General features: G+C 36.1%; 1 protein-coding gene across 1 annotated transcript in view; it reads left to right on the top strand.

Moving 5' to 3' along the window:
• sema3bl (sema domain, immunoglobulin domain (Ig), short basic domain, secreted, (semaphorin) 3bl) overlaps positions 1 to 16,189 on the top strand; it is a 96,031-nt gene that overhangs the window by 22,386 nt on the left and 57,456 nt on the right. Inside the window, exons 2-3 of the mRNA XM_047373802.1 lie at positions 7,849 to 8,009; positions 14,828 to 14,887. Coding sequence (XP_047229758.1) covers positions 7,849 to 8,009; positions 14,828 to 14,887 — 221 coding nt within the window. The remainder of the gene's footprint in view (positions 1 to 7,848; positions 8,010 to 14,827; positions 14,888 to 16,189) is intronic.

The following is a 16,189-nucleotide window of genomic DNA, read 5'->3' as shown; positions in this document are numbered from 1 at the left end:
GTATGTAATGTACTTTTATGTGCTTACATTTTTGCTTTGGTTAGAGATAGACGTGTATATATCAGCGAGTGATTTATGAGGTTTAAAGGTGGTGCGGAAGAGAAGGAGACAGGAATCTGCTTATGCATCCAAATAGGTTTAGGATAAATTCAGGGAGGATACTGCTACAAAAGAAAAAAAAGGTTATAAACCATGAGTTTGGTCAAGGATCCACGGAAGGTCCTCTCCTTTTATGGACAAAGCTAGAAGTAACAGGATCTTTTAAGAAAATTGTGGATAAACATGAGTCAAGTTTGTGTAAAGCATACCATACCAACTTTATTTATAAAGCACTTTAAACACCTACAGGACCAAAGTCCTATTCACAATCATAAAATACAATACAGTCATAAAGTAGAGAAGGTGAAATATAAAAGCAGTAATAACATAATTAAAATATAAACACATTAAACAAAGTCAAACATCTCAGATGGTGCCAAAAGCCAAAGAAAAGAAATGCGTCTTAAGAAGTGATTTAAAAACAGCAAGTGAAGAGGCCTGTCTTATGCCCAAAGGAAGGTCATCTTGAGCTTGCGCTTTGTCTTTGGCACCCTCAGAAAAAACTGGTCAGCTGACCTGAGGGAATGGAAGGGTGTGTAAAGATGTAACAGTTCAGACAAATAGGGAGGGGCAAGGTCATTAAGAGCTCTAAAAGCAAATAAAATGATTTTAAAATGAATCCTAAAATGTACTGGGAACCAGTGTAAAGAAGCTAAAACAGGAAATATGGTCAAATTTCCGAGTACCTGATAAAAGACGTGCAGCAGCATTTTGTACCCTCCGAAGCTGGGAAATGCACGAATCACCAGCTCCTATATAAGTGCATTACAGTTGTCTAGCCGCATGGTCACAAATGCATGAATAACAGTTTCAAAGTGCTGTCTAGAAAGAATGGGTTTTACTGTGGCTAGCTGCCTTAAGTGAAAAAAGCTGGATTTTACAACAGCTCTAATGTGAGCTTCAAGCTTAAGACCAGCATCCATCTTGACCCCTAAATTTGTAATGACCGGCTTGACATACTTGACCAAGGAGCCAACATCGGTAAGGGTAACTTCACTGGAGCTGCCAAAAAACATTACCTCTGTCTTATCTTCATTAAGTTTTAAGACGTTTAGTTCCATCCAGGCCTTCAAATATTCAAGACATAAAAACAGAGAATGAAGAGAGGTGGAGTCTGCATTCTTTAGCGGCACATAAATCTTTGTGTCATCCGCATAGCAATGAAAAGCAATCCATATTTCCTAAGAATAGAGCCAAGAAGAAGGAGGTACAAAAAGAAAAGGAGAGGGCCTAGAACCGAGCCCTGTGGGACACCACATGACAGTGGAGCATAGGAGGACATATGGCCATCAAGACATACACAAAAAGTATGCTTGGCCAAATAAGATTTAAACCAATCCAAAGCTATATGACCAATGTCCACCCATTGTTCCAAACGGGAAAGTAGAATTCTGTGGTTGACTGTGTCAAAAGCAGCTGATAAATCTAACAGCATCAGGACAACACAGTCACCATAGTCAGCTCAACAAAAAAGTGTAAAAAGCTTTCACATACAGCAGGTGAAGTCTTTATACAACCACTATGTGGAGCATTTAGAACAGAGTCAATAGTTTTAAATAAAACAGAAGGATTATGACTGTTTGATACAATCAGATTTGACAGGTGTTTTCTTTGGGCGTCTCGTACCATCTTTTGATAACGGCGCCAGCATTCCTTCAATATTTGGAGCGACACCTGTAATTTGTCCATTTTCCATTTGCGTTCAGCTCTGCGACAGTCTCTTCTGGCAGCCCGAGTGTCATTATTTAACCAGGGATCATGCTTGGATTTTGAAAGTCTAATTTTTAGTGGTGCCACCGAATCTAGAGTTGCCTTACTGGTAGAATAAAGCCAGTTGCTGAGCTCCTCAGTTTTATTTCCCACAGTCTCAGGGATGATACAGTTCTGATTAAAAACAAGAGAGAACTGACCAGCAGTAGAAGGGTTAAGAACACTACAGAGCCGAGCTGCAGTTTTGCCGAGTTTTGCTTTGGTACAGGACAGCTTTATCTCAAATAAAACAGGCATGTGATCTGAAAATAATGGGTCACTAATCACTAAATTAAAAACCAATAGACCATGAGATAAAACCAAGTCAAGAGTGTGTCCATGCTCATGCATGAACACCAGTCACAAACTGCACAAAATTAAAAGAGTCAATAACATTAAGAAATGACTGAGCCATAGGTGAAGTAGGACAACAGACATGAATATTGAAATCACCAACAATAAGAACTCAGTCATACCTTGGCATGATATCCACCAAAATATGAGACAAATCATTTATAAAGTTTTTGTTGTACTTTGGTTGCCGATAGACCACCGCACACAGCACAGTGTGAGAGCTGCCACGTTCAAAGTGGCTAAGCTCAAAGCTACTACAAAAGGCTGGAGGCAACTGTTCACAAGTAAAACAACCTTTAAAAACAGTCACTATTCCTCCTCCTCGACCCGACATCCTTGGAGAATGAAAGTAGCAGCAGTTCAGTGGTAGACGTTCATTAAAAAAGCTGGACTCAACCAAAACCAAATTTCAGTCTGTGATGAAATTGTATGAAGAGGAAAAGTTCATTTGTGTGATTTTGTTTAAATAGGAACAAGCTCTCTCATAGAAAACATCTTACGTTAGTCAAAACATGAGGATAGGAAGTACACTTTGTGAAACATAAAATCTGTCCCCTCTTTGAACCATGTGTGTTGCTATGAGATGGCATGTGCGCCGTATATATGGCATCTCAGAATTTTAATGCTCATCCTGCAGAATGTCCAAAAAATGCAAGGCAACCTGACTTAGCTTGAGTTCAAATTGTGTAAACCACAGTTTCAGATGCATACCGAGGTGATTTTGGGATGTTATTTACATAAGGCACCATGCCTTCCTATTCCACTGAACCACACAGCAGAAAAATAATAGTGGGATGAGGGTATTAACATTCCATATCCAATTTTCTGAATGCATGTCTGCTGGTAAATATGCCACAGTTTTTATGCGCTTTTGGTGAAAAGCGGCATCTTACAGTTCTCTGAAACATGCAAAGCTTACCTGGCAGAGTATTTAAATTGCTCTTACTGACAACAACTGTATCCCTGCAGGGTAATATTAATGTGCAGCCACAACATTTAATTAAGTACAATAAATAGATCATCCAAAACATTTTGCTATGAAGCCTAATCTTCCCTAAACCCAGACCAAACACACGTGCAGTGCTCACATGTACTATTTATATTTAAACACAACATTCACAGTGTGTTTACATAAGGCAAAATGATTTCCTTTGAACATTTAAGCCAAAGTCAAAAGATTTCTAAAACATGGCATTTTAAAGGCGCAGCACATGGCGTAATGGTAGAGCACATAACCCATGTACGGAGGCTTCAGTCCTTGACGCAGCTGTCCCGGGTTTGAGTCCCAGCTCTGGAGGACTGTGCCTCATATCTTCCCTCTCTCTCCACCCCACTTCTTGCCTGGCTTCGTTTGAACAATAAAGGCCACTGGTGCTGCAAGAAATATAATTTAAGCTGCATAAGGACTTAAGATATTGCGTTACTGTATGTCAGAATGTCAGGCACAGCAAAGCATTTAAGATGACATGACAATGAGCTGTTGTGCAGCAATCCAAAATAACTCCCAAAAAGATGGATGGAAAATGTTAAACTTTCTGAGGTAATTGCTTGTCTTTCCCAAAAACAGAGGAAGATTGTGGTCAAGATCCAGGTCATAAAATACAAATGGCAATACTGTCTTCATGTTTTGAAACACTAAACTCCACTTTTATGTCACATAACTTATCTTCTTTTCTATGTGCTCTGTTGTGTATGATCACAAAGAAGAGATTCATAGGCATCTAAGACTCTGAATTGGTCTTTGAAGGAAAACTGAAGTTTTATTGTGGTACTTTGACATACCTAAAACTTGTATAAGTCTGACATTGTAAAGGTATACAGTAATTTCTTAACAATTGTGCTAACAGAAGTATTCATATAATCATCACAATGATATTTTGCATAATATAATATGAAAATATAATTACTAAAAGGCCTGTTTAAAAGAAATTCATATAACAGACATATGAGTGTAGTGACAATTCCCCAGCATCTGAAGCAAAGTAAGGTGAATTTTGCTTTTGTTTTCTGTCTTTACATATGATTCATGTTTTGAGTCTCAAAAATTCCTTTCTTTGTCTTTCTGCTCATTATTTTCCGACTTTGTGCTGCTCCTAAAAGCCGCATTTCCTTCCTATTCTTTCCTTCTTTCCTCTTCTTGCTCTTACTCACTTTCTCCCTACTGTGTAAATCCCTGTTGCCTCCCTACTTCCTTTTTCATCATTATTTTGTTGCCAGCAGCTTTAAAGTTCTACATCTAAAGTCTTCTTCTCATTGGTGACTAATTAGGCTTTTTTTTGTAGAAATAATTACAGCATAAAGCTTCAGTCTTTGCAGGCATTACATGGAATAGTGTTTTACCAGAGTTTCTGTTTCATATGACTTTTAATATAAGTGTTGTGAATAAAACATATCAGAAAAAACATATTTTAAATTTATGAAATGCTAAAAAAGCCTTCTCAACACAATAGCAACCACTTCACCACAGTTAATGAGGGGTTTTTATAATTACATTATTCTGTAATTTTCTATTTCTGTTTATTTGATTTATTATATGATGACACGATTTTTAATCAAATGCTGAACATATGCTTTTATCTTCTTAAAACCACAAGCTTGGGTTTTGTTTTACTCATGGGTGGCCTAAAAAAGTCTCTATTTGCGAACAGTTACAATGCCTTACAAAACTATTTATACTTCTTGAAGCTTTTCACATTTTGTCATATTATAACTATGTAAAAATGTATATTTTGTTTCTTTCCCTTCACAATTGTGCACTACTTTGTGTTGGAGTATTGCATTAAAATCGAAATTAACTACAAGTCTGTGGTTGTAACCTGACAAAATCTTAAAGCTTAATGTGTATGACTGCACAAAAAGTAAAGAAATTTGCAAACATTTTTGGAGGGACAGCATCTTCCTCCCTGGAAAAACAGGGCATGTTAACATTAGAAGCAATCTCAATACCTAGGGATTTCAAAAAATAATTAAATGCTGCAGCTAATTGCAATCCCATATCTCTATAGTCTAGGTCTGAACTTTATTCTCCAAGATCATCACTTTCTCCCACAGAGTTTTTCAGACACTACCTCTGAGTAGGGAGGGTAGTGGATGGAATGTCCTCTCTGCAGTCATGACCTCAACCCCATTGACCAGTGGTTGGATCTGCTTGTATGTGTTGTTAATGGCAGAGTGACCAACACACCCGCACTGACTTGTGTCAAATGCTTTTTGAAGAATGGGATACCATCCCAAACGCAGTGTGAGACCAAGAAGGAGGTGCCAGGCTTTTGTGGTTGCGTATGATTTTACCATGCAGTACTGAGACGCCTGTTTGTTAAACGAATAAACTGTTTAATTGTCAACATGTATTGTTCCTTCAAACGACATCCAAGCCAATAAATGAGGCCAAGCAAGAGTCAGTGCCAGAATAAGCTGTTTGGTACTGGCAGAGAGGATTCTCATGGGAGCAACACACATACTCAACACTGGCACTCAATACTCAAAAGGTTTTCTTTCAAATGTGGCATCATTGCACATAAAATAAACAGTGGTACAAGATTTCTTTCCAAGAGTCATTACAAAGAGAACATTGACCAAACAATTTCCATTACGTTTTGTGCAAGGCTTACCTTTAAAGGCACTGTATATAGCTGCATTATCCTTGCGACAATTGTGAGTGGCTTGAGAATATTCCATATGAGGTGGTTGCAGAGAGGTACACAGCAGGTCGTAAATAAAATAATATTAGCTTGCAGGCCAAGTGAGATGTAACTAGCACTGTATGGAAGCTCATGAGTGTGAGAGATGAGAGATCTAACAAAAACAGATTCAGTGTGTCTACAAAGCCACAGTGATGGACAAGGTGTGACGGGGTCTTCGAGCTTCACTCTGTCAATACGCCTGGCTGAGCGCTGAGTGAGTCAAGCTCCATTCTCACCATCCCTGTGTTTGCATGAGGATGTCAGCCTGGGTGTATTGGGTTGAGTGAGAGAGATGTGACAGATGAGTGATGAGAGACGGCCAGAAAGCCGATTCATACCCACAACTCCGTCAGTTGGGCTTTGGCAGTGTAATGACATCTTCTCACAAACAATTTTTTCTCTATATGTCCTTTACTTTGACAAAAAGAGTCAAAGTGTTAAAAAGAAGAAGCAGAACAAAAAGACAAGTTAGAAGAGGAAGATATGAGACATCCTTATGTCAAGTAGAGGTTAGAAAAATGACTAGAAAACCCATGTCTATTTGAACTGAAAGACACCTTAATCTTTACCACATCCGCAGAGCTGTTAACTCAAACATTTAACTTTGAAACTGCTTCAAGATTAAAGTAAATAAGTTTACTTCACATTTTTACTTGCATAAATTATCTTCAAATTGTATCTGCACCTTATTAGTCCTTCAAAGTTTATATTAAATATTATTCCGCGTGGTTTGTCCTTCAGATTTTTACTGGAAGGATTCATTCATCGTGTGAATTAATTAATAAAAGATGTTTTAAATTCTCATGGCTGTGAATTGAACTTTATTTTACCCTCAGAGTTTCTTCACTTTATTTTGTGAATTGACTGAGGATGAATGCTTTATCGTTTTCTTTACCATTGTTAGCTAAAGATAAAGTTGAATAAAATAGTCAATAATACTTTTTTTCCTATGATTAAATATCTGACAGGTTAAATTATTGGAGGGGAAAGAGTTACTCTAACAAACGATGATTAGTTTTGCTCCAGATTAGTTTGACCAAATAGATTATCGTGTGGTTGATAAATGTCTAGATTTGATATGATTATTTGTATTCTACACATATGATAGACATTAACTTTAAAACAAAAAAGCTTGTAGAAGATTGGAAGATATTGGTTTAATGAAATTAAATGTTTATGTTGTAAATGTTAGCTTCACATTCTGGAAAAATATCAACCCCATTGCCGCCAGTTGTCACAGCAGAATTCACACACTGGATGTGTTAATAGCAGCAGCAGATGTATGTTTTGTCCCAAATTCAGTGTCCCTACTGGATTTACAAAGAATTGAGTTGAGATAATGGAATCTTCTATATGTTACACTTCAATTAGGAAAAAATACATTTTACTAGACACCAGATGTTACATTATGTGGGTTCATGCAACTTCAAACCATTTAGGTTTTCTACTGTTTGCTTTGTGCAGGATTTAAGAGTGAGGACATTAATACTTGTGACTATACTTCTTCCATCATGGTTCTCTAATAACTTTTCTAAAAACGGTCACCTGCTAAGTGTTTAGTTTTATTCACTGCCCACCTTTTTTTAAATACTTTTTAAATTAGACCATTTTGATGGCTCTGAAAGAAGAGAATTTGATTTTGATAGGTAGGAAAGAAATTGTTAAAAAACAGAAAAAATAAGAGCTGATGTAAAAGGACCATATGGAAAAAGTTTGAGAGCTTGATACTTAACTTCTTAACCCTAAAACTAAGATGCATCATGCTGAACTGAACTTTTAGAAAATTGTATCAATGTTTCCTCGCAAAAGCTGAGAGCATGTTTGTGCTCCAAACACTGTGATGAGAACATGAAGGGATGCTGTGTCTCCGAAAAACTCTCCATGTGATGAAAAGTGTCAGTGCGTCCTTCAGCATAGACATTAAATGTCATTGCTAATTGTTTTTTCTCTGTTTTGTCTGCAGATCTGCTGTCCACCAACAGGTCATCCATCTTCAGTGGCCATGATGGCCAGCTCTCTCTCAGTGCTATCTTTCTTGATGAGTACCGCGATCGGCTCTTCCTGGGTGGTAAAGATGTCCTGTACTCTCTCATGCTGAGTCCCGTCAGCAGCGAATCCAAAGAGGTGAGGTTTAAGTATGCTTTAAACACTTGGTGTTGAAAATATTTTTATACATTATCAAGTTTTCTGCTGCAAAAACTGATATAGCATTGTATTGCAAATATTCATTACACATTGAGTCACATATTTATGTAAGTTGCAATCATTCTGCAACTGGTCGCAATCTGTAGAATGATCATATATCAGGAATGAGTAACTGTGGGCTTACTTTCCAGTATTATACCTCTATTCAGAACATCTGTTTAACTGTACTCTGCTATAAATCATGCACAAATAGGGAGTGTGTTTGTGTGTGTGTGTGTGTGGGGGGGGGGAAACAAACCTGAGCAGACATATCACTTTATATTAGTGCGGTTGCATCATGGAAATATGGAAAATATTAAATACAATTCAACAAAAGGTCATTTTTCAGATAAAGAGCAAAGCATCACAGGATCGCACATTTATGTGGTAAATTTATAGTTTTCCACCAATACTTCCTTTGCTCTGTATACAGTGTAAAAACTATATATCTTTCCATTACTTTTTCTCACTCTATGAATAGTTGCATTCTAGCCTATTTTATGTCAGATTTTATCTCTCTCTTCGTTTGCCAAAACACTTGTGTCTTCCCGATGCCCGAACACCTGTAAAGGTGAAACTCCTCATATGTCATTTCAGTATCACAGTTATATATTAAGAGCAAAGACACATGTAAGTATAAACAACAAAGCAGATCTCATCTCAAAGACAGTCAGAAAAGCCTGAATCTCAAAATACTCATCATATATTACATCTTTATATATCCAATATGCTAAACAATGCTAAACACACAGCCAGTGGTACAATGGAATGATTTAGATCAAAGCATATTTATGTGTTAGAATGGCCAAATGACCAATTGAAATGTGTTGCAAGACTTGAAAATTGTTGTTCATAGATTCTTTCCATCCAGTCTAACAAAGCTTGACCTATTTTGCAAAGAAGAGCTGGCAGAGATGATGATCTCTGGATGCCATGTTATAGACATACCCCAAAAGACTTGCTGCTGTAATTGCAGTTAAATGTGGTTCTACAAAGTGTTGACTCAGGGCGGCTGAATACAAAATGCTTGAAACACTTCAGATTTTTATTTTAAAGTTTTTAAAATTATTGAAAAATTTGGACAACCATGTTTTATTTTTGTTCCGCTTCATTGGTCAATCACACAAAATCCCAACAAAAGCAATAAAGCTTGTGGTTGTAATGTGACAAATTATAAAAAGATTCAGCAGTCATTTAGTTTTGCAAGACCGTAAATCCAAAGAAATGAAACACAGGTAACAGATTTCTTGCTTGTAAGTGCGACAAATTACTAGGTAAGAACCTGTACACAGAATGTAAAGTACCATGAACTACATTAAACCACAGTTTAAGGATTAAAATTTTTGATCACAAGAACACTTGTCATGAAATACTTTTATTAGGACAGATGCTCATGCTGTAGTGAATGATTCATATTCCATGTTAGGCATCGTTCTGTATCTGAACTAATTTATTTCATGGGTGAGTAGATCAAATGAATTTAGGTAATACTGGTGGAGTCCCTGAGATAATACACCATAAACTTATATTTAATGGCATAGAAGTTTTGCTTTTTTTTGGAAGACTATGTCTTTAGGGAAATGGGTGAGTTCAGTGTCAAACGGGATTTAATTTAACCAATTTCTGTTTCCAGAATGGTTAAGGGGAAATGTGCTGCATACATGCATTCATACTGTACCTTACAGTAGTGCAGCCTTAGCACATGTGTTCCATTAAAATGGTATGTGGTGAACAAAGGTGACTTTCTAAACGGATATCCCCAGTGCGCTCCTGCAAGGAGCAGAAACAACAAATGCGTGAGCATGAATGTTTTTTTTTTTTTTTTACATGTAAAAATCTCATTGAATGACACAAATTGAATGCGTGAATAGAGACATATAATACATTGAAGGATAGATGTCCGTCACTTTTGTCTGCCTCCAAATTCATCTGTCAGTGTTCCCTCACAGTGAATTCTCAGATAATAGAAAATACCTGTTTACATCAAAGTTAGCAATGTTACCTTCTTAAAGAGAAGTTCAAAATCAGACAGACATCTGGTCTATAAACTACCACTCAAAGGGTGATTTTAGCTGATTAATTGTATCCCTTAAAAATATGCACATGATGATATTGCTATTGTTGCTGAGAAACTGTTAGTGTTATGGATGATCTCTGCAATAATGAACATAATGATCTTTTTCATAGGACTTTTGATGTTAAAATGCAGCATTGAGATGGGTGATTTGCTTGGTTGTATTAAATTCAGCAAAATCAATTTTTAACCCATAAGTCCAGGAAGTGCCACTGTGGCCTTGATAACCTATATAGAAAATGTGCATTAGTAACAGTAATGCATTATACATTTTTTTCATAAGCCAAGTCAAATAACCACGTAATATTTCTCTTTATGTGCAGTTGGCCTTCGTAGCTACTGCAGCTGTGCTACCGCAGCACAGCTTGCTGTTGCAAGAAGTTAGAAAAGTAAAATTTTAAAACCACCATAATTGCTTTAAAAGTTGTAAAGCAGAAAAGGTAAAATATACACATATATATATATATATTGTTCACTAATTCAAAGTCAAGAAATTCCCTTGTAAATTCCCTGTATCAAATAACCATACCTCAACGGAAATGTTTATTTGATACAGTTTACCTTCTCCGTGCTAAAATATAAATACAGTGGATATATATGCACATTTGATATAATATCTGTGGTTATTGTAGCATAAATAAAATGTTCAGTCTTTCTTGCCTGGCCTGGAATTGGGATTGGATGTCACAGATGTTCAACATGTTTCTGCACATTCAGGCACGCCGTTCATTTTGTCCAGTTTTTGATTACATGTACTGAAAAGTGTGAGCTGTGCTACCTTGGTGATTCTGGTGATGGCATGCGTTCTGGATCATTTAGCATTGCTCAACTCAACAGAAATCTGTTTGGCGTGAAAAGAATACAGTGTTACAACTGGTGTGTTAATAAATGTGATGAAAGTTAAGTCTCCCCTTGGAGGCCACATTTCTTTGATTGAGTTTTAATGGTCTTAGTCTTTTTGTCCAATATTTAAACCAAACAACATTTTACCATCTTTGCAACTTTGTTCATCACATTCTTGATACAAAAAGCTAAAAGCAAAGAATATGTTGTGGAATTTTGTTCCAGCTTTTGCAAGACTGAATAATCTTAAGGTTAGTTTTGCTTTTCTTGTGATGAAGTTTATACTTAATTTGCAGTATTTTAGGAGCAAATGGAGTTCATTATATCTTTGGCAAAAGTCATGGCTGTGATCTTGGCTGAATGGTAAAGGATTGTTTCTGGGTCTACTGATCTTTTTAGAATAATTTATTTACAGCTGCAGAATATACTCAAAGGATTTTCAGGACTTGTTTGTCTTCCACCCTATAAAGACGTCAGTAGTCTAAAAAAATTGTATTTTAAAGTTCAAAGTTTAAAGAAATATTTGAAATCAAACAGTGTTATGGAGCTAGAGGCACAGTACATGGCGGCTGGTGGAAGTTGGCTGTACTTCCTAAAGCGTGCAAAGTAAGAAATTTAGGACAATGGATGGAATATTGCAACATGCTGACTTCGACCCATGGGACCTAAAATTGGGACAGGGTGGATTTTAACAGTATATCAAGATCAGTAAAACATGCCAGGTCAGAGTTTGGAGTGAGGCAAGCCTACGACATGCTCACACTTTAGTATGAATTATTCAGGATCATGCCAAATAAAGATCTTTAGAGATCTGACCCATTTGAATGACACATTTTTTTAGTTTCATCTTACTTGACATAAAACACATTCAAATAACAAAAAGCATTGAAATGAAAAGATAAAGTCATCATTGACCTTTAGGGGCAAGTTGCCAGTAAATGGTAATGTTTCAGTTGTGATTTGAAGGATTTTGTTTCTGAACATCTCAGGATTTCAGACTCTGTTCTTCCAGAGCTGAATTGCATAGAAACAAAATGTTGCCTCTCTTCTTTAGTTCTAAACTTGGGAACACTAAGTGAGAAGTACTGATGACCTGAGAGGTCTACATGGTTCATACCTGCCAAGTAAAGACAGCTTCATTATAATCTGACTTTAGTTCTGGCGTTGGTTTTATGTGGCAAGAGGCTGATTTAAGAATAAACTTTATGTGGATTTAGTTCTGACTCCATAATGACAGGTTTCTTGCATGCTTTGAGGTTTTTTAGCATCATTCAATCAAGTTAAGTGTTGATCTTTAACATTGTATGTTTGAGATGAAAAATAATGATTTCTGGCTTTTCTGTATTAAGCTGGATGGAATTCAGCAGCTTGAATATATCTCCACATTTAATCTGTGAGTAAATTCATAATTAACAAATCACCTAAGCCTAATCTCAACTCAGTCTGACAAAAAAATTGCAGTTCTACAGTTTTTTACAGCTACATATATCTACATTATTACATTGTTGCTGAGGCAGCATTTTAGAGCCATCATAGATAGCATTGTCATAAACTTTATGTAAAATGCAGTTTGGTTACGACTGCATGTCCTTGAAATGAATTTGCTTTTCCTGGTTTAGTTTTGTATAAAAGGGATTTCTTGGACAAATATTGCAAAATTATTTAAGCAAAAAGACTTTAACAGCTGGCATAGTAACAAGATATGCCTCTAGACCTCATTAATTCCACAATAAATGTACTTCACTTCTATATCTTTTTTATTAGCTTGGTGGTTTCAAAATACTCTACAAAAAGTTACAAACACAAGCACACCAATTAAAGTAGCTGTGATAATGTTCTGGAATCTCTAAGTATCTGGTATTAAACAATTACTGGACATCCAGTGCAGCATTTATCTAAAGCAGCGCCCTAAGGCATGTTGGGTTTTCCTTTTTATAATACAAGTAATGTGTTTTTTAATTAAATTCTTATAAAATGTTATTCTATTGTTAATTCAATTAATTAAATTTATTTTGAACAAATAACATCATGAAAAGACTACAAGCCTTTAAACTACCAATGCTTTAAGTATCTTTTTAAACTGGTAATTAGTCCCATACTGTAATGTTTTTGTAACACGGCTGGAGGCATTGAGGGCCTGTTTTTCCCACTGGATATTATCTCAGTAGTTGATCAAGGATGTACCATTGGGCCTGGATTTGATTATCTTAAATGCAATGAATTTCAGCAATATTTGTTTTTTATATTTTAAATGGATTCATTATGGAAGCACCACTCTGATGAAAAAAAAATACGTATCTTATAATTATGACTTAGCTATCTCATAGTTACAAGATTCAAGTTTTTTTCATCAGAGTGGTGGAAATGGGCTGCCTCATAACCTGAAAAAAATAAAAATCAGTTAAGACACACTACCAGAGACACATTTCTGAAGACTCTACTTTGTTAAACAGATAAAGTCAATACAGTTCCTCTTGTTTTCAGTTGGCACATCATTAATGTGTATGAGACATAAAGTATAAAAGATGATGTTATATCATCTTGAGTGGATGTTTTTAGCTATACTGGTCTTTACCAAGTCCACTGGGAGGAGTTTGATGATTTTGAATTTTATGTGTGAGGATATATAATGTGCCTTACAGCTGACATGAAGTCCATATAATTGGTGCAAAAAGGGAATGTGGTTCAGCTTTAAGGCCAAAGAGCATTTTACAGCTTCTGATTCATTCTCACTCTGTCCCAATATCTGCAACATGGGCCCTAAACACATGCACATGTTCTTCATGCACATTCTGATCTAAGTGAGCCAAACTAATGCAAGACCGAATCATTTGTTTTTTTCCACCACTAGTTGCTTTTATCTCAGCTAGCCAAAACAAAGACAGTTTCCTACTGGACCAGACAAATGCTTATTGTCTTTAGAAGTCGGCACAAACAACAGTTTCACCCACATCACTGAAGCACAGCAGAGGCAGGCTTGGACTTCCTTTTTCAGAAACAGCAAGAATTCAAATAACATTTACAGAAAGCAGTGGAAAAACTAGTCTCAGTGTCTTGGGTACAGTTTTCAATTCATAGTCACTGAGGATCCAACAGATTTTCTCATTCACGCCCCTTGACAGACAATATTGGACCTTTACTGTGGGAACCTGCAGTCTAGAAAGTTTAGCCTTATATGTGCATGTTTTCTTTTTTGAATATTTGTATTATTATGTGATATTAAGAGTATTCTGAGAATAGTTTTGATTTTTGTTGTCCAATCTTATCTATGTCCTGGCATACAGAAAGTGGATTTCCTCTATCTTCACAGACCAAGAAACAAATACATATTTCAGCAAGAAAAAAAAATAATACTGGACTTGATATCATATTACAGCCTAAATTTTATTTTCAAAAGAACCACAAGTTACCAGAGATAGGTGCAAAAAGCAAATGGAATTTAATAAGACCAATAAGCCCACAAGATATCTTTTATATGCAACTTTTTTTAATTACCTCAATTAGAAGGTTATCATTGGTGAGGGTTTCTAGAAAGAAGTACAATGCAAAAAGTTTTATTTTTTCTATTGTAAAGTTTACCCATTGCTAATTAAAAATACCATATGTTGTATGATATATGCTTTGGCAAAAGTGCTTGTAATTAATCTGAAGTCGAATGTTTTTGGATATAAATTCAGATTTAATGACACTCAGGCTGAATAATGTTTACCAGAAAGTTGCGGCTCCCTCAAAGCAGTTACATTTTGCAATATAATTTTATTGTCATGAGGTAATTAATCATCATACTGTTTTTTTTTCTTCTTCTTTTCTCTCTGTCCTGTTTGTGTGTCTGCCTTCAAAGATCCACTGGCCTCCTTTACCTGGAAACAGAGAAGACTGCATTCAGAAAGGGAAGGAACAGGTAGGCATTGGAGAGATGATTACTTCTCTTTTCAACCTCTTTGAAAAAACTGTAGCTTGTAAAAGTTATTCTTACACCTTGAACTATTTCCAAATTACAACCACAAGCTTTAGTGCATTTCATTGGGTTTTTATGTGAAAGACCAACGCAAAGTGGCACAAAATAATGAAGTGGAAAGAAAATGATGTGTGTGGTTTATCTATTCAAATAATTTTGTCTTTGGTTTCATTGAAACTTGTATTGGGCGAAATGTATAAACGACCTAATAGCGTGTTCAAACATCAGCATTTACTGTTGTGTCACAACTTTCAACACCACCTAGACTAAGGGTCTACGTGTTTGCTTTTAACTGCATCTCACTGCCTATAAAGTTTCTATCACAGTTTGACAAATGAACTGAGAATCCTTCTTCCAGTCTTCCTATCAGTGTTTATAAGTTTCTAAATTCTCTTCATTTACAGAATGCATGTCGATCATGCTGCTTTATTCTGGCCTACGTGTAGCACTCTGTGTTGTACTCTGTAACATGCACTAAACTTTTTATTAACCTAATTTCCTATCCTTTTTTATTTCCCATTGAGTCCTTGTGTGTTTAGTTAAAATGTAGTTTTTGTCCAGGCACGCTGACTCTTTCTTTACATTGCTTTCAAAACCAGACATAACCTGAATTTTTTACAAGGTAACAAAGAAAACAAGATCTCAGCAACATTTTTGGGAAAGCTAAGAATCACCTTTTTTTCACATGGTGAAGTTTTTCTATAACACACGTAAAATAAAATGAACCACTGCACTAAAGTGTGATGTTTAAAAGAGAATCCCTGTAATTGGCCAGGGTCCATATAAGACCATGGTTGGGTTTGGATCTGGATCATGGCCCACCAGTTAATGACCTCTGGCATAGACTGATGCTGGAACAAGATATCGAGGTGGTGGGATATGTAGTGGCACGAGATCATGCTGCCCTTCTGCTGAGTAAAAGTCTTTGTTGCTTGTTCTGTTGTTCAATAGAACATTAAATGAAGATTAAACTCAGAACCTATTTAACTTGTAAAAGTACAAGAAAATCTTAGTGCAGACAAAATCCTAAGATTTCGTGTAGCTTAGGAAACATAAAATCTGTACAAATATTGATTCAGCCGCACAGTAAAAGCATACTATACTATAAGTTATAAAAACGCTATAATTTTTGTAACTTTTTCTGCTCACAGCAAGAAGGCTGACAGGCTCTGCATCTGGAACAAGTTAGACATTGTGTGTTCTTTGTGCTTTTACATATACTGTATGTGTTTGAAGTAGCAGGTG

The sequence above is a fragment of the Girardinichthys multiradiatus genome, chromosome 1 (genome assembly GCF_021462225.1).
Source record: "Girardinichthys multiradiatus isolate DD_20200921_A chromosome 1, DD_fGirMul_XY1, whole genome shotgun sequence".
In the NCBI taxonomy this organism is placed as follows: Eukaryota; Metazoa; Chordata; class Actinopteri; order Cyprinodontiformes; family Goodeidae; genus Girardinichthys; species Girardinichthys multiradiatus.
The sequence above is the reverse complement of the archived record's forward strand: the minus strand, read 5'-3'. Positions and strand labels throughout refer to the sequence as shown.